The 20,467-nt window shown below is 38.6% G+C and overlaps 1 protein-coding gene across 2 annotated transcripts in view; it reads left to right on the top strand.

Annotated features, from left to right (window-relative positions):
- Positions 1–20,467, top strand: part of nbeal1 (neurobeachin-like 1) — a 132,267-nt gene that overhangs the window by 38,669 nt on the left and 73,131 nt on the right. For both annotated transcript variants that reach the window (XM_088606748.1, XM_088606747.1), the window contains exons 3-7: positions 5,444–5,605; positions 6,002–6,083; positions 7,538–7,665; positions 9,482–9,564; positions 17,969–18,054. In XM_088606748.1, the coding sequence (XP_088462874.1) occupies positions 5,444–5,605; positions 6,002–6,083; positions 7,538–7,665; positions 9,482–9,564; positions 17,969–18,054 (541 nt within the window). The remainder of the gene's footprint in view (positions 1–5,443; positions 5,606–6,001; positions 6,084–7,537; positions 7,666–9,481; positions 9,565–17,968; positions 18,055–20,467) is intronic.

Raw genomic sequence — 20,467 nt, 5'->3', positions numbered from 1 at the left:
CGCGCAAGGATTGGGTATACAAGTGGAATTAACATGAAGATGGAAAACAGAAGCTTACAACCAATCCGTCAACTCCCAGTGCAAGATTGGCTGAATTGCCTTCTTTCATTGCTATCTTTCTTTCGTCTCTATAGTATGTTCATTCTACAGCACGTCACAATTTATTCGCATAAAAGAAATTGCGGCGTTCATGTTTTGATTGGATTTAGCCTGTGCATGACCATTCATTTTGAAATATTTTGAGTCGTCACTATGAAGCTTGCTCATCTTTTATAGTCTTCTAAACATATACAATATTCAGTTTTGATAGGCAGTGTATACAGCCTGTTGTATTCACAGCCAAACTGTTTCACATAGCCATTGTGGAACATAAAGGAAAGGTTTCTCCCCAGACTGAGGGTGCTCACAGCCCCAGAAACAATGCTCACACCCCAGTTACCCTAAGTGGTGCTCGTCCAGTATTGCAGTCTCCTGAAATCACCTGACCATGCTGAGCAAGGGACAAGAGACAAGAACCCCTTCTAGAGCAATTCTAGCTTGAAATCGTGCTTTCAGAGATAGCAGACTGATTGACTATGCATCAAAATATGCAAAGTGCAATATGCACATCAGAGCAGAGCTGTAAGCTGGATAATGCTTTATGTAATGGTGCTGCTGTATTTTCTCTTACATCCCTTTAAAAGCATCTGTGTTAAATCTGCACATCTCATCTAAGCTGTGCCTCTCTAATCCCAAGTACGACGTGTGCCAAGCAGAAGCAGGGTATGAACTATGCAGGCTGTGTTTGAAAGCGGAAGGTGAATCTAATGATGTATTGCTGTCACTGTGTCAGAAAAATGCACTGTTTCTGATAATTCCATTTCAGATGTTGTGTTTTTTTATTGAAACACTGGGATGCACCTAGCTAGTTATTTCAAAACTAGGTCAATGGATTATGTGTGTGATATGGTTTATGATTTTATACAGTATGTGTGAATGTATAGCCTTGTATGCAGGGAAATAAGAACTTGGACTGTTTCTATGGAATAGGTTGGCAGTTGTTTACTGAGAATGCATTGAGTGGCATAGTGATTTTGTGATCATGAGAAAGCAATTGGGTGGGCAGACAAAAAGGATGGTTCATAGTGAGTTTATAATTCAAATTTAATAGGTTCGAAAAGCATTATTATTATAACACAATTATTATACTCTCTCATCAGGCCTGAATACTGGATTCATACTCTACAAATTAGCTGGAAACCTAAACTCACACTAAACGCTGACATAAAAGATGGGTGTTGTGAGTACAGGCCAAAGTAACTGAATAAACTTACATTTGGCAGATTTCCTTTGAGGGCGAATCCATTTGAAGTTTTCCAAGATACAGAATTATGGTAATAAATATACCTGAATCTGGTTATTATGTCATTGATAACTCTTTTAAAATAATAGCAAGACACCAGAAAAGAAGATTTAGGAGGGGTTAAATGAGGTACTGTACTACTGACAGCTGTTTTGCCCTTTTGAATAATTTATTCAGTATATCCATATCATTTACCGTTGGTACAGTTAAGACCTTTAAGGAAAAATACGTGGATATTTGTTATTAAGGAGTCCTGAATGGCTGATCACTTTGTACCATGTCTTTTTCATATCCTTAGTGTATGATCCTTTTGTAGTTCCATTTTAGACAACATACATAAATATAAATGGAATAAAAGATCGTATCTTCCCAATACACAGAAGTGGATTATCGGAGCTGAAATAAGAATTATATCAGTCACATCAGGAAAAGTTTTCATATTACTATACCTAATTATACTTCTAAGTGCAGTTCCTTCTGGGACTTTGGATTGATCTTTATTTAATGCGATGCGTTCTTTTTCACAGACTGTAAAGCATAAAAAATATACATGAACTGGCCTTTAAGGAAAGTTAACACATCGGGAAAGGCTGAAAGATTTCCATGCATAAAGAAAGTGAGATGTGAGAAGACACAGTCTTTGAAGATTTGTAGATCATGTGTGCGACAAGTGAGAAATTTAGGCTTAAAGCTTAGAAATTGCTGGGCGGATGTTAGAAACCACAGAAGTATTAGGCAGGGAATTATCTTTTAAGTAATATTTACCAGAAAACCCTCTGTGTGTGGATTAGTTGACAGATTATGCAGATGCTTGAAATACCTATTCATCTGGCTTCTCTTGGATTATAGGAACTGGTAATCCTGATTCCAGGCAGCGCATCATTTTTCAATTCGACACCCTGAAGATTAATTACAGCACTTTTACTGCTTTGTCCACATGAGTGAAAATGCCCAATCAGGTTAGACTATATCTTAGCACACAGAGGATTTACTTACAATACCGTTTTAAAAAGGGAATTAGTCTAGTTTCTCAGGAGCTGTCTCATAGGTGTAGCCATACTAATATTTTCTTAAATGTTAATTACATTAGTGACAGGCTAAATAAAAAGTGCTGAAAATGAAAGTTATTGTTTTGTCAGTGATCCTTTCACCTCTCTCCTCTCACATACGTGCCCAGGGAAGGAGCTCCTTGATTTAGGTTTAACTGTGTGACCTAGCAGTGTTTCTTGCTAGGAAGACGCTCAGCAAAAAAACATTACAGAAAGCACTGCTTATTGAACACATTCATTGTTGTTTCTTTTGTTATAAAAGTGTTACTTTACATCATCTTCCTTAGTAGGCGAGCTGCTGTCTGCATGTGCTGGCGTTTACCTTTGGGTTTTATTCTGTTTTTCGCCCCCTAGCAACTTCAATTGATTGGTTAAAAAGAAATATTTTTGTACAAAACGGTTGTTCAGTTAAACGTCTTGAGTCTGAGACCCCAGATGGAACCCTAAAAATGCAAAGAGGGATCAAAATCAAGGGACTCTGCATTTCAGCCAATTAATTGTTTTGATAACAGCCACAAATGTCTACAATCTTTGTTGTGGATCTTGACTTTGAAGGCAGGCTCAGTAGCAGCGGTGCTCTCAAAAGCAGTAGATACAGGAGTGTTTTGAATTGTCACCACCCTGATGCTACAGTTGAGGTTTTTGGAGAAGTGCACACGCATTCTTTTCCAGTCTCACAGGAACATAATAACGTGTTCAGTTTGGTAATTGGCAAACTGAAGAAAGTTATTTCCTTTTCATTTAGTTTTTACCAATTCGACAATGCACATGTCCACTTCTGTTTCTTGCACTGGTTTGAGCAAGTGCCTCACAGATTCGATATCTGAGCAACATCTTCAGCTTCCTGCATGTCTTAGAAGACATTAGACTCGGAGAAGAGTGTCTTGTCAGGTAACTTTATTGGTGAGAAAGCTTGTGTTTTGTTCACTTCTTTGCTGTCGTTATAGTCTCTACCCCTCACATGCGATGCTCTATTTTTGCATATAACTTTTTTAGGTGCTGCCTAACGTTCAATGGAGTGAAAATGGTGGCGTGGCTGTTTGATTCCTCAGTTTACGTCATTTTAATCTGTACCAGCAGATGGGCTATGAGAAATAGTCTGTGATTATGAAAGAATATGTGAAAACCTGTGACACTTTGCTTGTCTGCCCAGCAGTTTGAAAATGTATACAATTTGAATGTGCCGGTGTCGATGTGTCTAAAACTCGTCCGAAATTTCAGATCGTTCTTTTATTGCCTTTTGTTGCCTCAGAGGCAATAATACTAAGTGTAGAGCTCAACAGCAGTTCTCACCCAGATGTCGTTTAAAAAAGACTTGGGAGAAAAAAGCCTACTGACTTCTCCGAAAAACTAGCATGCTTGTGTTATTTGGTAGCTGCTATTATTCCCCAGGTTGGCTTACCCAGGCGAAAAGTTTTCTTTTTCTTTTGCAATACTTTGTTCATGCACTGCCCTAGCAGGAGTAAACAATATATGTATGCCAGCAGCCATATCACTCTGCAACTCACATCTGGCAACCCACTGGAGATCAGCAGGTGTGAGCCTGGTCAGTACCTGGATGAGAGACCTCCTGGGAAAAAACTAAGGTTGCTGTTGGAAGAGGTGTTAGTGAGGCCAGCAGGGGGCGCTCACTCTGCGGTCCATGTGGGTCCTAATGCCCCAGTATGGTGACGGGGACACTACACTGTAAACAGGCGCCGTCATTCAGATGAGACATAAAACCGAGGTCCTGACTCTCTGTGGTCATTAAAAATCACAGGGTGTTTCTCGTAAAGAGTAGGGGTGTAACCCCGACGTCTTGGCCAAATTGGCCCTTACCAACCATGGTCTCCTAATAATCCCCATCTATGAATTGGCTTCATCACTCTGCTCTCCTCCCCACTGATAGCTGGTGTGTGGTGAGTGTACTGGCGCACAATGGCTGCCGTCGCATCATCCAGGTAGATGCTGCACATTGGTGGTGGTGGAGGGGAGTCCCCATTACCTGTAAAGCACTTTGAGTGGAGTGTCCAGAAAAGCACTATATAAGTGTAAGCAATTATTATTATTATTATTATTATTATTATTATTAATGATAATATGTCTTGAATATCAAGAATATTATGAAAATTCAAGGTTTCATTTACTATTTAGTCTTTACAAAGTATTTACTACTTCGTGTGTATTTCCCTCTTTTGTATTGTGCTTTCATTAAGGGTTCCTTAATAAAACTGATTTTTACTTTGATCAGCTTTGATTCTTAATTTCTAGTTGGCTGTACGCACAGTGACAGTTGTTTGGCAATTCTTCTGTACAGAGCTTTAACAAAGTGATGCGAAAGACAGGTGGGCCAACTGCATCCTCTCATCTGTGACATAACATTATGTTCTGACAATACCTAGGTACTTAATAGACATAATAAGTGTTCCAACACAATACACTAAATTACATGCAAATGAGACTTCAGAACTGAATTGTTAAATGCAAATGTGGGCAAAAACATGCAGGAGGGTGTGAGCAGGACTCATTCTTACTACATTGGTTTGACAGGTAGTCATTTAAATACGCCTTAATCAGAAAATACAAACCTGCCTATTGCTCTGAATATCTTGCCAAGTGTTGACTGCAATGTGTGCACTTTGTAATGGTGCCTGTGATTTACCTCTCAAGCTGGCATTGAATGCTGCATAGTATTCATATTTAATCTTTAATCTTAGAGTCAATGTATCCAAAGATTGCCTGAATTATGAAAGACATGTATGTATTTTACAGTATTTTACTACATTTAAATAGAGTATCACAATAGTTTTTTTTTTTTAATGGTACAAGTAGATGAATCTCAAGCTGTATCACTAGTTTTGTTTACTTTTCTATTTCAATACTCATAATTAAAAAAGTAGGTAAGTAGTTATGATCAGTAATCGTCATAACGGCTTATGTAGGTATGACAGTTCCTGACTGTACCTCAGTAGTGATGAGTAACCATCTCCCTGTTTCAAGTTGTGGGGGTTCATTCTTGGCGATTCGTTTCTGAAAATGTGTCCAATGTGCTCGGCGTGTCTTGTGTTCCAAGGCTGGAAGAGATCCCTCCGGTGATGTCCCTGCTTCCAGACAACATTCTGCAGGTCATGCGCCACCAGCTGCTCCAGTGTGTCCAGAAAGTGTCCGATGGACTGGAAGAGGAGCAGCAGACACTGGCTCTCCTGTTGGTCAAGTTCCTCATTGTCATTTGCAGGTAAAAATGGAGGCTTTTCAACAGGTACCCTTTGAACCGTTTTAAATAATGCGACTGTCTTGATATGCTCTTTAATTTATTTGTATAGATTTATATAGCGATATTCAGTAGTGCCAGATCTATATTCTTGAATTTAATAGAATTCCACAGTTCAATTTTTTTCTTTTCCAATCTATTGGGATATTTGTACATTATGAGACTGTTGCATTGTGATTAAGACAACAATTTAATGAAAGCAAGCTACACAAATATTGATTGACCTGCCTCTGATGGTTGTGGTGAATTCTTCAGTTTATTCCTTGAATGAAGTATTTACGCAGAAGCGGGTGCTTACAGAATCTGCACTCGCCTTGTGTCATATCGAAGTTGTTGTGAAAACATATTTCTCATTATTAGAAACCTCTCCAATGTGGAAGAGATTGGGACTTGTTCATATATCAACCACATCATCACCATGACAACATTATATATCCAACAGGTGAGTGATGGCCAATATGAAGTGTTCTATATTGCGGTTTTTAGATATCGTTTCCCTACAGTAGGATGTCTTTTAAAACTTGCTCGACTGCAAAACACTTTGTTTCATTTTTTATAAATCAAAGAAATCAAATCAGCATTTTAGAGAGAAACCTCTGACCTTTTCAGTAAGCTAGCAAGGTCCATCAGGTACCTGATTTTAGTCCAGTATATGTATGTTCAGCAACATACACGAATGTTCATTCATTCGCTTGTAACCGTAAAAGCTGAATTTTTACCTCCTTAGAAAAAGCTGTGTCATGAAACAGGCTTTATCTGGTTCAAATGCTTTCCTGGTTATGAAAACTGGAACTTCTAAATCCTGTTTTTGGAATTGAAATTGAATTGACTGTTCTGATGTGGTTTAAAGTCCATGGGAAACCTAACCCACAGAATATAAGCGAATTAGTGTAGAACAAAATTTGGTTTTTCGTGGAAAAAGTATTAGGTGATTCGTTGATGGGCGGCACAGTGATGCAGTGGTTAGCTTTGCTGCTGTTCAGTGTTGGGTTTGGTTCCAGACCTGGGTTCCTGTCTGTGTGGCGTTTTTTCTGTATGTTCTCCTTCTGTTTGCATTGGTGCTCTGGTGTTCTTCCACAGCCCAAAGTAATACTTACTGGGAAGATTGGCCCTGGCGTGAGTGTGTCTGTTTTTACGTCTGCCTCTGTTGCTTGCTTGGATAGACTCCAGCCTCCCCCCTCCACAGCCCAGGACTGGAAGAAGCAGTTAGAAAATGGATGTATGTGGGAACCTTAGATTGGACAAGCTGTGATTTTTATGTTCTTAGCAGGACAAAGACGAGAAATGTAGACAAAAATGATGCCCTCTAGTTTCGTAAAACATAAAATCTAACATTAAATTATGGTTTACCAAGGCAAATGCACAGGGTTTCAGAGTTGCTCAGCAAAACCCTGCTTCAGAGTGTATGTTGTTCACATCAGTTCAAACATTGTAGGTCGTTTACCTTCAGTAACTGTGAATGCAGTTTCCCCAAATGAATAAATGCCTCCAGGGTAATTTGAGCTAGTCAGGGTGCTGTGAACACCTGTAACGTCTTGAGCTTCTGTAACCAAGATGTTATAGTGATTTTCTCCTTCAGTTGATGCTGATGTTTCTGTGTATTGTGCATTGTTTAAAATGGTGGACACCTGAGGGGTACTGCATGCATTTTTGGCTGCGGGAGAGGGGGACCAGTACCAATTCTTCATCACATCACTTTCAGTATTCATATTCAGTTCATGGTCACTGTGGGCCGGAGCCTGTTCTGGAAAGCAGTGGGTTACAAGGTGGGATACACCCTGGACAGGAGTCCATCGCAGGTCACACACAGACACAAACAAACATTCTCGTATCGAGACCAATTTTTTACACAAGCCAGTCTGAAAATGTTGCCTTTTCATGTTCCTTGTGTTGCAGCTGAAGAGCAAGACCAAAGAAAAAGAGCTAGCAGACCAGACTCCAGCAGAGGAGTTTGTGCGCCATGCCCTCGCGTTTTGTGAGAGCCTCTATGACCCCTACTATAACTGGAGGCACCGAATGTCGGGGTATGTTAACTCTCTTTATATTAAGTATCTTTTGCAGATCTTACACTATGGCTCTTTCTGGTATTTTAGGGTTATCAAAGACTTGCCTCTGAAAATATATATATCTCCACTCTTCTCTTGGGTGTTCATTAGTTAAACATATCTTGTGACTTTTCCTGATTACTTTCAAGCAGTATTATTCTCTGTTTTTAAGCTTAACTTTTTTTCACACTTTATTGAAGTTAATCTTCAACGTTTCTACTTTCTGGTTAATGTGTTGTTAGAATCTACCGAAGGTTAAGGCTTCAGTTTGTATCCTGAGTTGTAGATTTCCAGAGTTCCTAACTTTCGAATGGCTTAGAAGCCATGAACAATGTGCAACTGTTTTCCTTCAGAGGGGCAGAAAAGAAAAAACAAACTTATTGCTGCCTTTTAGGGATGTTGGCAGTTACTTGTAAAATTACATCACTCTCTGCCAGTGTCCATAGCCCTGGCTGTTTATCAGAACTGTGGTTTTGTCATTGGAAGCCTGTGTCCTTAAAAACCCACATTTAATCATTCAGTAAAGTCTGCTACAAACTCGTGCATTATTTTATTGAAAGCTTTGCCAAGCCGTAGTTCTACCCTTCTTATATAATTGGAATGACCTTCAAATTAAATGTAATCTAAAAACTATTTTCTTCATCAAATACATAAAAAGACATTTTGCAGAAGAGTTCCTTCCACTGACTGAACAATTTAATTCCTCAGCTTGGCTGTATCTATAAGCCTTCATGTTTTAGACACTTGGGTCAAATGTTCTCTCAAATTCTATTTTTCTAGACTGAAGAGATTTAGTTCCTTTGACCTGTCTGTATACAGTATGACAATGCCTTGAGTCCAGGAGTGGTTCTGCTTATTCACGACCTGTCTGCTCCATGTGTGACAACATTGAAGTATTGCCACTCGTTGTGATTATGGTTTCCCCAGTTCCTGAATTCCCTGCAATCTGAACTAGCTTGATGTGATGGTTTCCAGAATTGAAATCGTTAGTACAGATCGGAAAGAACAAATAATTGAAAACAGACCCCTGCCATACGTGGCTTGTTTACATTCACCCGTATAGAGGTTATGGCGCTTATATTGGGATTATGTGATGCTTCCTGTTAGTTAAACTTGCAAATGAATGTGTAGACATTATATTGGAGTCCTGTGACTTTTATTTCGAGAATTAACCTTTTATGAGGGACCTTTTATAAAAATGTTATGGGCTCCAAATATACAACATCATATGCTTCTGTCCTTGTTATGTGTTCAAAGTATTCCACTGTGTTAAACAAGGCCTTTGCTTTCTCAATTCTTAAAATGCCATTTTTCTGTGTATTTTTCTTATTCAGCTGTATCTTTTGCTTTCATAACTTTACTAGTAACACAAGTCCAACTAATTGGTTTATTGGTCCTTGGTTCAGTCATGGGACCTGTTATTGATGCCATCTGTTGTATAAACCTTTGCAAAGTACTCATGACTTTATTCCAGTCATGCTGCTAATGACTTTAATTTGTCAAATATTGTAAGAATGCAAATGCCTCCAGTGTTAAATCCCCAAAATGTTGCAGTCCTAATGTTTGCTGTGAAATTTGTGTGGGGAAATTCTGATGGTTCAAACTGGTTCCTCCATTTCAATAGAATTGTTGTTGATCAAGCCCTGATTGAGAGGAATGTGGAAAATTTACATGCGGTCTGTGATGTGTGGGGCACATTCCCCTCACAGAATGGCTGTTCACCTCAAGAAGACTTTGTACACAGAAAGTTTCATTTGTGCCTCATATCACAACAAATCTTCCGATGTTCTCGCAGGGTGCAGGTTAATACGGTGGAGAAGAGCAGGCAGAAGTACAAAGCAGCTCCTCTGACTGTGGAATTTATCCCTTTCTTTTACCGTAAGTCCTGTTTTTATGACTCCGTTAACTCACAATTCCTAAATTGGAAGGTTGGAAACCAATTCATGTTTGCACGTGATAAGCGTGGGACTATGGGAATGTTTTTAGTCCTAAATGAGTGTGTCTTCCTTCACTACACCAGGGGTTGACGTTTTAGAAAATGAAACTGGTATGGTTTGCTAAACATTTAACCAGAACCTTTGGAACGGCCTTTTCATTTTGAATTTTTCGCTTGATGAAGACATTAAATCACAAGAAACTTTTTTCCCTTCGTTCTGCAGTCTGTCATGGAGGCCAGTCAGCACCGTGGAGAAAATATATTGCATTTTCATGAGACAGCATTGCATTTCAACATTATTATTGTAGCTGTGTTGTTCTTATTCTTATTCTATAATTAATATTAACAATATTAGCAACAGAATCTCATCATAATTAGATAAATGTTATCTCATTTCAATGCATATTCATGCTCTTCCCTTACACAACTGACTGCTTTCATGATTGATCTATAACGATGGCTGTCACAATCATTACTTTTAATTGTTTTTTGTCTGCCAAGAGACATATAATTAAAGGTTTATCCAAACTGTACGAGTGTGGTTTACTGCTCACTGCACTTTTTGTTGTAATTCATGTCAGTTATACTGTCACACTCTCCAGTTTAGCAGCTCCCTTCTTCAAGAGCTGATTCTTTGGACTAAAGCAAACACCCAGTATAGTCTTCCGTGCTACTGGTAAACAGTATTTCTGCCTTCACGCTGTTTTTTTGTGAACCATCAAGATACATTGTTTGGTGTGTAGATTTATAAAAAGTAATAGTCTTAAAATGCAGATTAAAATGCCTTTTGAATATGATTCTTGCACTGTTAAGTTCCCATAATGGAGGTTTTGTAAAAGGCTGTGTAAATGAGGCATGTTTCTCTGTTGTTATTCTTTTTACTGTATACATTGACTTTGCACAATTACCGAAACTCCCAGTCTCATAGTTCCAGTACACCCAAAAAGACAAGTTAGGTGTGGGTTGCTTGAGGAATCTGCCTTTGCATAGGCAAATACAATGGGGCTTTGCCAGTTACATATTTGTTTGGAGGGGATAACGACTCATAATTTCAAGTTTCACAAACAAAAGCAAAAATATGAATTCACTGAAGTGTCTGCTACAAGTCCTCCAGAGCATTTCTGAATAGTTTTTAAAGTGGATGTCTCACTGATAATAGATACAACATTAGAAGAGGTGGGGATATCAATTACAGTTTGGCAAAAAGAAGCGTACAATAACAAAAAAAGAAAGGTATGCTTTATGAGTTGTTTTGTCTTCACCAACAAAATCCAGTTCATCAGTTAAGACAATGAAGCTTTGAGCACTATATAAGATAAGAGATAAGAGAAGATCACTTCATTAGCCATATACAATTTCTTGCATTAGGAATTCGTCTTTTCGCATACCCCAGCTTGCTCTCCATGAGACACAGACACGCAGGCAGGGAGAGAAGCTTGGGGTCAGAGCGCAGGGTCAGCCATTGTACAGCGCCCCTGGAGCAGCTGGAGTTAAGGGCCTTGCTCAGGGGCCCAATGGAGTAGGATTCCTCTGACGGCAGTGGGATTTGAACCGGCAACCTTCCAGCCGCAGGTGCAGATCCTTAGCCAGAGAGCCACCGCTCCACACTAATATGGATGCTATTTGATCTACATTTGTTGTGGGAACATAATTCTTTTAGATTAGCCAATAGATTATAAAATGTTGTCTTTAGTCTTTTCTTTCTTGTCAGTTTAGAAACTGCAACAGGTTTAACTTAAGCAGTTTTGCATTTATTGTTTTTTTTTTTTAATATGTAGTGGATTATTTGCATAGAAAAAGATGTGATGGGCATCTAGAAACTGTAATCTAGAGTTCCAAAACTACAATTTCCTGCTCACCAGAAAGGAAGATCGTTTGTGTCAGGCATGTTTGCACTGAGTACTTTGCCTGGAGGCTGTGGTATGAGCGGAGAATTAGGCTTTTGTTTTAGAAACTTGTAGCTAAGGCTCGCATGATGGTGAGAATTAACTCTTTTTCTCATCGGTCTTGTAACAGCAAGTCCTAGACAAAGGGAGCGTGTCTGTAGCTGGTGTAGAAACAAATCCACAATGAAACACTGGCTCTGCTTTTTATACTCAGTTTACACTTCAGATTATTAAATGGGAACGTGCTGCCCTTACTGGGCATGGAACCTGATAGACTTTGAACAGCACTGAGTTGTCAGATGAGTATTGATTTGTATCTAGAGTGATATCCGGTGGTTTTCACAGTTCTGCGTGACAGTATAAATCCAAACACTGCTCAAAAGACTAATTTAAATGAACAAAGGGTTCTTCTTATGGTAAGGCCTACTGACGCAAATATAAAAGTGAAAGAAAACACTGAAACAGTTGTGTTGTTGAGAGCTGAACTGCCATCTTCGTTGCGTGTATGCCAAATTTGATGTGTCGAGATGAAACAATTTCATGAATTTAAAACTGTTCAGGAGGATCCAACTCAGATTAATGGCACATATGTGGAAAAACCATGTCAAAGATCCCATAATATAACAACATGATTTAATTAATGATATTGCATCATACAGTGCTTTCAGCAGTGCACCCAAACTATTTTATTTATTTATCAAACTGTTTATTTTTTATAAGGATTTTTCTTTTCTTTGAATACTTTTACCTCACTGAAAGGTTAGATTTCTCTCAGATGTTCAGTGTAAGGTCAAGGCGATAAACAGCAAAGACATTTTTTCCACAGTCTTTTTTGCTCATTTTTCCCAAGGGTACCAATAATTCTGGAGGGCACTGTAGATACATGTAGATGCATCCATCCAGTTTCTAGCCTCATTATCCAGTGCAGGGTCCCAGAGAGGTCAAAGGCTGACCTAGCAAACAATGGGCACGAGGCAGGATACACCCTGGATGGGACGCTAGTCCATTGCAGGGCACACATCGATACAAATATGCCCACGCTCACACCCTGGCCAATTTTCCAAGAAGCCAATTATCCTATAGGTATGTCTTCGAACTGTGGGTGGAAACCAGGAGCACCTAGAGAAATCCCACACAAACGTGGGAAGAACATGCAAACTCCACACAGACAGCACCCCAGGTCTGGAGTACAACCCAGGGCCCCAGCACTGCAATGCAGTAATGCTACCCACTGCCCCACCACGCTGCCCTGCACCATACTAATACATATGAATTCACAAATAAAATACAAAAATAAAATAGATGTGTATTTGCTTAATTCCACATACATGTACTACAGTTGTGTAGGATTTACACTGCAAAATGCCAAAAGCAGAAAACTTATTTTTTACTCGTTCACATAGAATTGCATTGTTACAATGGTGACAATAATAAAGTCCAAGCCCGTGGCAGAGCTTAATTTTGTGGAGAAACCAGGCTCTTAAAAATGTTTTTTGTTGCACGCACTGAAACACAAAATACAGATACAGACGTAATAACCTTCTAACACGTAAGGGGAGTGTTTTTAAATGAATGTGGAATTTAAGTGTTTGAAAATTGATAGTCTTGCATCCATTTGAGCATCTCAAGGAAAAATATTTTATGTTCTTTCAGTATAGAAACGTGAAAAATATTTCTTGATAGCTCTCTCTTTGTATAATTATAGAACGTCTATTTATTTAACTGAAACATGCAGTCCATCTGTGTATTACAGGCAAAGTGTTAAGTGTTTCTTGTTATTTATAAATCTGATTTGTGGATTTGTTTCTTAAGCTTCTTAGGGTATTGTTGATATTCAGAATTTCTCACTTTAAATCATCTTAGTTCTTCTGAAACTGTGGAACAGTTTTTGTGAAAAAAACATAGTAATTTGGCTTCTTATTTAATTTGTCTTTGTTTCCTTTGTTTATGCATGTATGTAATCAGTGTTCCTGACATACAATGCACTTACATAATACAATCTTTATAAATATTTTCAGTTAAGTAGATATTTTTTTACTGAAAATTGATTATTTAGGACATGTTCACAAAATCATATTTAATGTAGTCTAATGGTGTAATTTTACTTTGACTGGGAAAAAAGAAATAGGTTCTTAAATTGTGCTTTGACATCTTGTGTCAGAACTGTAGTGCTGACTAATTCATTTTCTTCTAGCACCTACAGTACTTAACATTTGCATATGGGGTGATAATTAATGGTCTTAATTTTTTTTTGTTTTACAAGTGTAGCTGGTCTTTAATTGAACTGCAGTAATTATTCACTTCCAGCCCACATAATAGCTACTTATAGTGGTTGGCATACTGAAATACTTCAATCATACCTGTCAAAACTGCCAATTTAAGAAAGCAGTGTGTCCATCAACTACCAAGAAAAAGAACTACAGTACCATAAACTTCCAGGAATTAAACCTTATGGCTCTTATTTTTCACAATTCACTTTAATACTTTTCCAAGGAGATGGATTTTATGCACAGGGGAGTATATTAATATTCCCTCACAACAGGAAATACTTTTACCAATATAGGCTAGATATCCAAAATCCTCGCCTATTGACTCCAAAATATAAAAGAAATATCTCTGGCAGATATAAAAGGTTGTAAGCTGTAAATCAGAAGTATTGTATTTCGAAAGAAACAGTTTGAGGGTAATGACATCATCATTTGTACTGTGCAATTTCATAGTGGGTTTGTGATTCACAAACTCTGTTACCCTCTTAAAAATTGTAAGTAAGTTAAGAATGTTTATGCCTCCTGACTGAAGATAATCCCTGCCTTGCGCCTGTTGTTTGCTGGGATGGTTTCCAGCTGTCCCTTGATCCTGAATTTCAAGAAACGGTTAGAAAATTGATGGGTGGATAAACTGGACATAACTTTTTTTAATATAAAAATACATTTCTATTTCAGCATGTTAAAAATTTGATTTAAAGCTATACTGTATAGTGGACTATGAATAGGCTTGACATGTTGATCTGCTACGTTTTGATTAAACCCAGTTGTTGAGAATACAGTGCAGCTGCAAAACTGGCACTACTGTATCAATGTTGAAAGCTAGCTTCCAGAAACAGTGAGAAAGGATTCCTTCTTCTCCAGTCCCTGTCCGTGGTACAGAAAATGTCATTTTTCGTTCAAAGGGATTTTTTCCAACTTAGATGATTTTAGTAAACCACCACTCTAGACACGTTGGGGAACAGGGTCAAAGCAGCACTCCTCTGTTGCAGAAGTTGGTGGATTTTCTTTTTTTGGTGGATATGAAGACATGGAACTGAATGGCCTTCCTCCCAACTGTACTGTACAGTTTCAAAGACTAAGCTACGAGAACTGTACATGGGGGCTAATTTAGACAGCCCCAGTTTTAAAGGTAAACAAAGTTGAATGCTTTGTATTTCAATGAGAATAAATTAATGTGGCTGGATCAAATCCAGTATCATCTCTGGTTCCCCAGTAGAAGAACTGGGAACTTATAATTACTGTTACTAAAGTATGTGTGCGGCATTTGGATTCAGATCAAACTGCTATTCTTTGAGAACCTTCCAGAAACAATAGAAAATCAGTTTATTTTTGGTATATACAGTATGTCAGGTAATTTGATGTACATGTTCATTTATGGTTATTTTGTGGATGTTAACCCTTAATTTCAGTTGCAACTCCCGGGTTTCAGGGAGTAACCTGGGATCCTTAATGGCCATGTAGTCAGAACCTTGTCAGAAGAACAACACCTCCAGCAAAACTGAGTTCAGTGTCTCCATACTGGGGCGCTGGTTTGGACATACTGGGCCAGAGAAAAGAGTGACACCTACTGATCAAACTGTACCATTTACAATGGCGTTGCTGTCCCAGTACTCTCCACACCCAGGCTTGCTGCTGAGAGCTGACAAGATGAGATACAAGGTGGTAACACCGCTGTAAAGACATCCTTCAATCCCCTTTGCTTTCTATAGAAATTTAGCCATCTTTGACCTTTAACTCTTGACCTTTGACCTTTTGTGGACCTTTGCTGTTTCAGGTATTGGGCCCTTTAGCGATGCTTGCTTAATCAATCATATGAATATGAATAAATCAGTATTGTAACCTACTTCCAATATTTAAAGCTGCGATGTTCATACAGGTGGATTTACAGTATCAAAGGTCTGTACAGAAAAGGGCTGAGCTTCCTTCGCCTTTTGGAGGACGTAGAAATGAGAGCACGTTGAAGAACAGCAGCAGCAGGACGTTTAAGTGAAGCAGACAAGATGCTGGCAGGCTTTCCCAGTTGGCCTCCCTCCAGCTGCTGTTTCACGATTGGGTTCACATGGCATACCCCAGGAAAGAATGTAGCTGCATGGAGTTTTGTCATGGACTCCATTGAGTGACCCTGAAATTTGAATTTCCCCTCCACTTAAGCCGTGCACTGTGATACTCTCTTACGGATTCTGAACTTTTGTGAGATTCCTTTAGTGTTTCAGTTCAGTGTCTTGTTGTTTTTCTGCTCTAGTGGATTTTAAAAAAACCTACAAACCCCTTCTCAAAACCACAGTCTTCTCACGTGTCGCTCTGATTGTCACTCAAGGATTTTCAGCCTGCACATATAAAATGTAAGATCAGAATGATATACCTTTATATAATGTTTGAGCTGTTAGTAGCATTGTAGATGGCTAGGTAATGAGTGCAGAAGGCGGTTCTGATGTTTCAAAGTGAATCTGATTCACCTTTACATACGGTAGGAAGTACCTACCTGTATGAACAAGTTTTGTGCATTTAATGCAGGTTGTTCTCCTTTGTTTCATTTCGTAATCTATACTTTGTGCTTCAACGACCTCTGATGACCAAATCTTCAGCTGTAGAAAAGTGCAGTTTGTTTCCCTGTGACAAATGGATGTGTTCTAACAAACAAGAATGGTCAGTGCTGTGAACCTCCCAGTATAACCTCCAACCTCAAAACAGTCTTATCTAAAATAACCAAAAGGGTTTAGATTGATCAATTCAATGTTGAGTTATTTGAGATGCAGAAAAAAAATTGAATAATTAGGAGTCTGTGTATGTGAATTTATTAAACCCTTAGTTTACTTTGTATGGTTAAGGTGGTATTTACCACCAGTTAAGGTGGTTATATATTTGCATACCTAGTAAACAAGGTTGTGAGTTTGGTCTAGATCTGAATCTGAAACAGGATCTGAAAAACATTACAGGAGTGTTAGATTCACTTGTAACTTACTTATACTAATGTATAATTAACAGTCCATAATATTTAAGTACATGACACATTATAATTCTTTAATCTGTCATAATCTTGCTAGAAACTAGCTATTTAAGTTCAGTTAATTCACTTTTGTTTGCTTGGATCTCACATTTATCTTGTATGGAGCTTGTAGAACAACATATTACTTTGTACAACTATAGTACCGTGTAGGATATTTTGACTTAATGGTCGAACAGCTCAGCACTACTGAATACCATATTCAAGGACATAATTGCTGAATAATTATAATAATTTCTAAACCAGGGCTTAAATTATGTAGCTAAATAGACAATTATCATATATAATGAAAAACTAACATTCTTGATAGCTTTTCTTCTTCCACGTGGAAAGATACAGTATGTAATTTAAGAAATGTAACTTATTTTGATGAGACCGTAGCCTGTTAGTTGTATATAGTTGCCTTTTGTGAGGTAAAATGTTTTGCTGCTTAAATGCTAAGCAAAAATACAGACAAAATACCCTCATTATTTATTATACTGAATTATCCCAAACTATTTTCAGTTGCTAATTAGATAAAAAGGCCACTGCATGATTACCCATTATTGCCAAAGGTAATGGAAAACAATCAGAACATAATATAACTGCAGCATTACGATTTTTAAAAAATTTCTGGGACACAAATCAAGGTATCAGGCCCTTGTAGTAAGAGTATTGACAGCTTATTATTATTGTTATTATTATCGTAGCCTGATATCATTCAGGAATTTTTGGAAAGCTGAATAAAGCTGTCTGAAATCTCCAGTGAAAAATCTTTGAAGGTAACAGTTTAGGATTGTTTAATTTTTACCATATCATGTTTGTTTCAAGTTCCTCTTTCCTTCTCTGAGTCAAACTCCAACAGAATAATTTCCTGTGTTGCCCAGTATGATGCTCAATTTGTATTTTGGGAATCAGTTTGAACGAATTATCCGGAGACTTGTGAATCAATTCATTTTGTTCACTGGATTGATTTGTTCAAAAACATATCTCATTCACTGTACAACTCCATTGAATAACCTGGAAAGTCAGAAAATGGGGAATGCTTTTCATGGTGGTATAGCCAGGAAGTTACAGTACCATTGCTCTTTCAAAGGCACATTGCTACCCATTTCCTTTTGAATCTTTTGGTGGAAATTTGAGGGCATTAATGAAGGCACAGCTGCTTTCTGGATGGGATTTGATCATTTCATTCTTTTTACTCTTTCAGAATGCTTCCAAGAGTGTGAGCACCTGAAGGACAGCTTAAAATGCTGTTTGCTGCACCTTTTCGGCGCTATTGTGGCTGGAGGACAGGTAAGGGAACGTGGTTAGGGCTTCTGTGAAGCATTTTATGATTTTGAAGAGACAATTTTACAGTGTAGTTCATGTAAGCATGCGTAGACACAACATTTCGGCTGTGGAGCCTTCTTCGGGTGTGAGGAAGGCCCCACAGCCAAAACCTTGCGTTTCCTTTCTTCTCTTTTCAGCATGGCATACATTTTTACAGTGTACGTTTGTATACCACAGGTGCTGCCATAAATAACAAGCACTGAATTACACTTACTGGGCGGCACAGTGGGGCAGTGGTAAGCATTTCTGCCTCGCAGCCCTGAGGCTTTGCGTACAATTCCAGACCTGGGGTGCTGTCTGTGTGGAGTTTGTCTGTTCTCACCGTGTTCATGTGGATTTCCTGCGGGTGATTCGGCTGCCTCTGACAGGGGCCAAAAACATGTTGGTAGGTTCTGGTGGTTCTAGTGGCTTCTGGGAAAACTTGCTGTAGTGTGAGTCTGTCTGTGTGTGTGTGTCAGCCCTGTGATGGACTGTCCAGGATGTACCCCGCCCAGGATAAGCTCCGGCTCCGACTCCCCCTGCAACTCTGGAATTGGAAGTAGTGGTTACACACCTGTTTCTGTTAAAAGCATTAACACAGGTCAATATGCTAATTGTTTTTTGAATGAAAGGAGCTCAGCATTTTAGTCCTGTTTCCCCGTAAAGTTTCCCATCAGTCCCTAAGCAGCAGTGCGTTATTAGTATACATCACAGAAATCTTCCATCTTTTTTTGATTGCTCACTGTATTTGCTCAACAACCTCCCGATGACTCTTCTTTAATGAAGTTAAAATTATACAGATGGCTGCATTGTATGTATTTCCTGACACGTTCCGGTACGCTTGTATGAATCGTTCTGCGTTTGCGAGAATTCACACCTTAGCTGGACCCAAAATTAGTGGTGCGATGAGAGCCATCTGGGAAAATGGTGTGAGCCAGCATTGTTGTCAACCAGGAAAATTGAGCCATCGCTGTGAGTCTCCAGACCTGATGAACCTGTTCGACAAAAAGTACAAAAGGAATTTTAATTTCTTTTTCTCTTCCTTGTTTTACTATAAGGATATTTTTGATGCAAAAGACTCTTTTCATCGATTGAAAATGTTTGCATTTTGAGTCGACTGGGAAAGTCCTGCCTAGCTTTATAGGGGCTTGTGATCAAGCCTGACCCGATTCAGCTTATGCTCCAGTAGTTCTGATCCCTCACATTGAAACTTGTCCATTGGTTTGTTGGGTGTGTGTATGTAAGCATAAAGAATCTCTTTAAAATGGTATTCTGATTAACAAAGGTTTCATTAAAGGGAAATCAAAGCAGATGAGATGGGTTTTCTCTATCTGTGTGAAGTGTCAAGACAATATTCAGTTGTTTATTTGACACAATGAAGACAAAAGTTGTATGGACAGCAGTGGACTGCAGCAGCAATCAAAATGTTTGTAACCATCAGGAAAAGATGTTATTTTCCATCGGTAACACTTGGTTAATATGTGTACATCTGTGGTCCAAAAGCTTGATTCGGGATTTGGCATTGTGTTTTATTGTTAATAAAATGTAGTTTTTGCTCTTTTACGTTTTACATTTGCTTTTGCAAATCACCTTTTCTTTTCTTTCAGCTCTTCTGTTAATTGCAGTAATGCACCCCGCTGTACAAACAATTAGGTTATGTCATTTAAAAAGAATGAGTGCACTTTCTGTGTTGTGTTTAAGTTAATCCTTTGAAAACAATGATTTTATTGTTCTTCATACTTTCTGTATGTTATACATCTTGCGCAAAGTATCATTTGTAATGGTTCTGAACAGGCTACTTCCTTAAGCTGACACTGTTGTAGTTGTAAGACTGGAAGTACCAGTTTAAGGACTTTTACTCAAAGTGTCGGGTAAAACATTCCACGCTTGTTAGATGTTAGATTAGGCTGTTTGTTAGGTTCCTGTTTTCTCCTGTTTGAGGTAGTCTACTATGGCCTCTGTCATACTCACATTCTGTTGGTCACTTAGGCATTTGTAGAATAAAATACCAGAACATTTGCAAGGCAGATGATGAGAACATATACACTGCCTGTATTTATCACAGACAAATTTTCCAACATCTCTGCCTCCACTGCACGTCCTGTTAATTAATAATAATAATAATAATAATAATAATTGCTTACACTTATATAGCGCTTTTTCTGGACACTCCACTCAAAGCGCTTTACAGGTAATGGGGACTCCCCTCCACCACCACCAATGTGTAGCATCCACCTGGATGATGCGACGGCAGCCATAGTGCGCCAGAACGCTCACCACACATCAGCTATCAGTGGGGAGGAGAGCAGAGTAATGAAGCCAATTCACAGAGGGGGATTGTTAGGAGGCCATGATTGATAACAGCCGATGGGGAAATTTGGCCAGGATGCCGGGGTTA

Source organism: Lepisosteus platostomus, chromosome 14 (assembly GCF_059453375.1).
Source record: "Lepisosteus platostomus isolate fLepPlt1 chromosome 14, fLepPlt1.hap1, whole genome shotgun sequence".
Taxonomy (NCBI): domain Eukaryota; kingdom Metazoa; phylum Chordata; class Actinopteri; order Semionotiformes; family Lepisosteidae; genus Lepisosteus; species Lepisosteus platostomus.
Note: the sequence above shows the minus strand (reverse complement) of the source record. Positions and strands in the feature narration are given on the sequence as shown.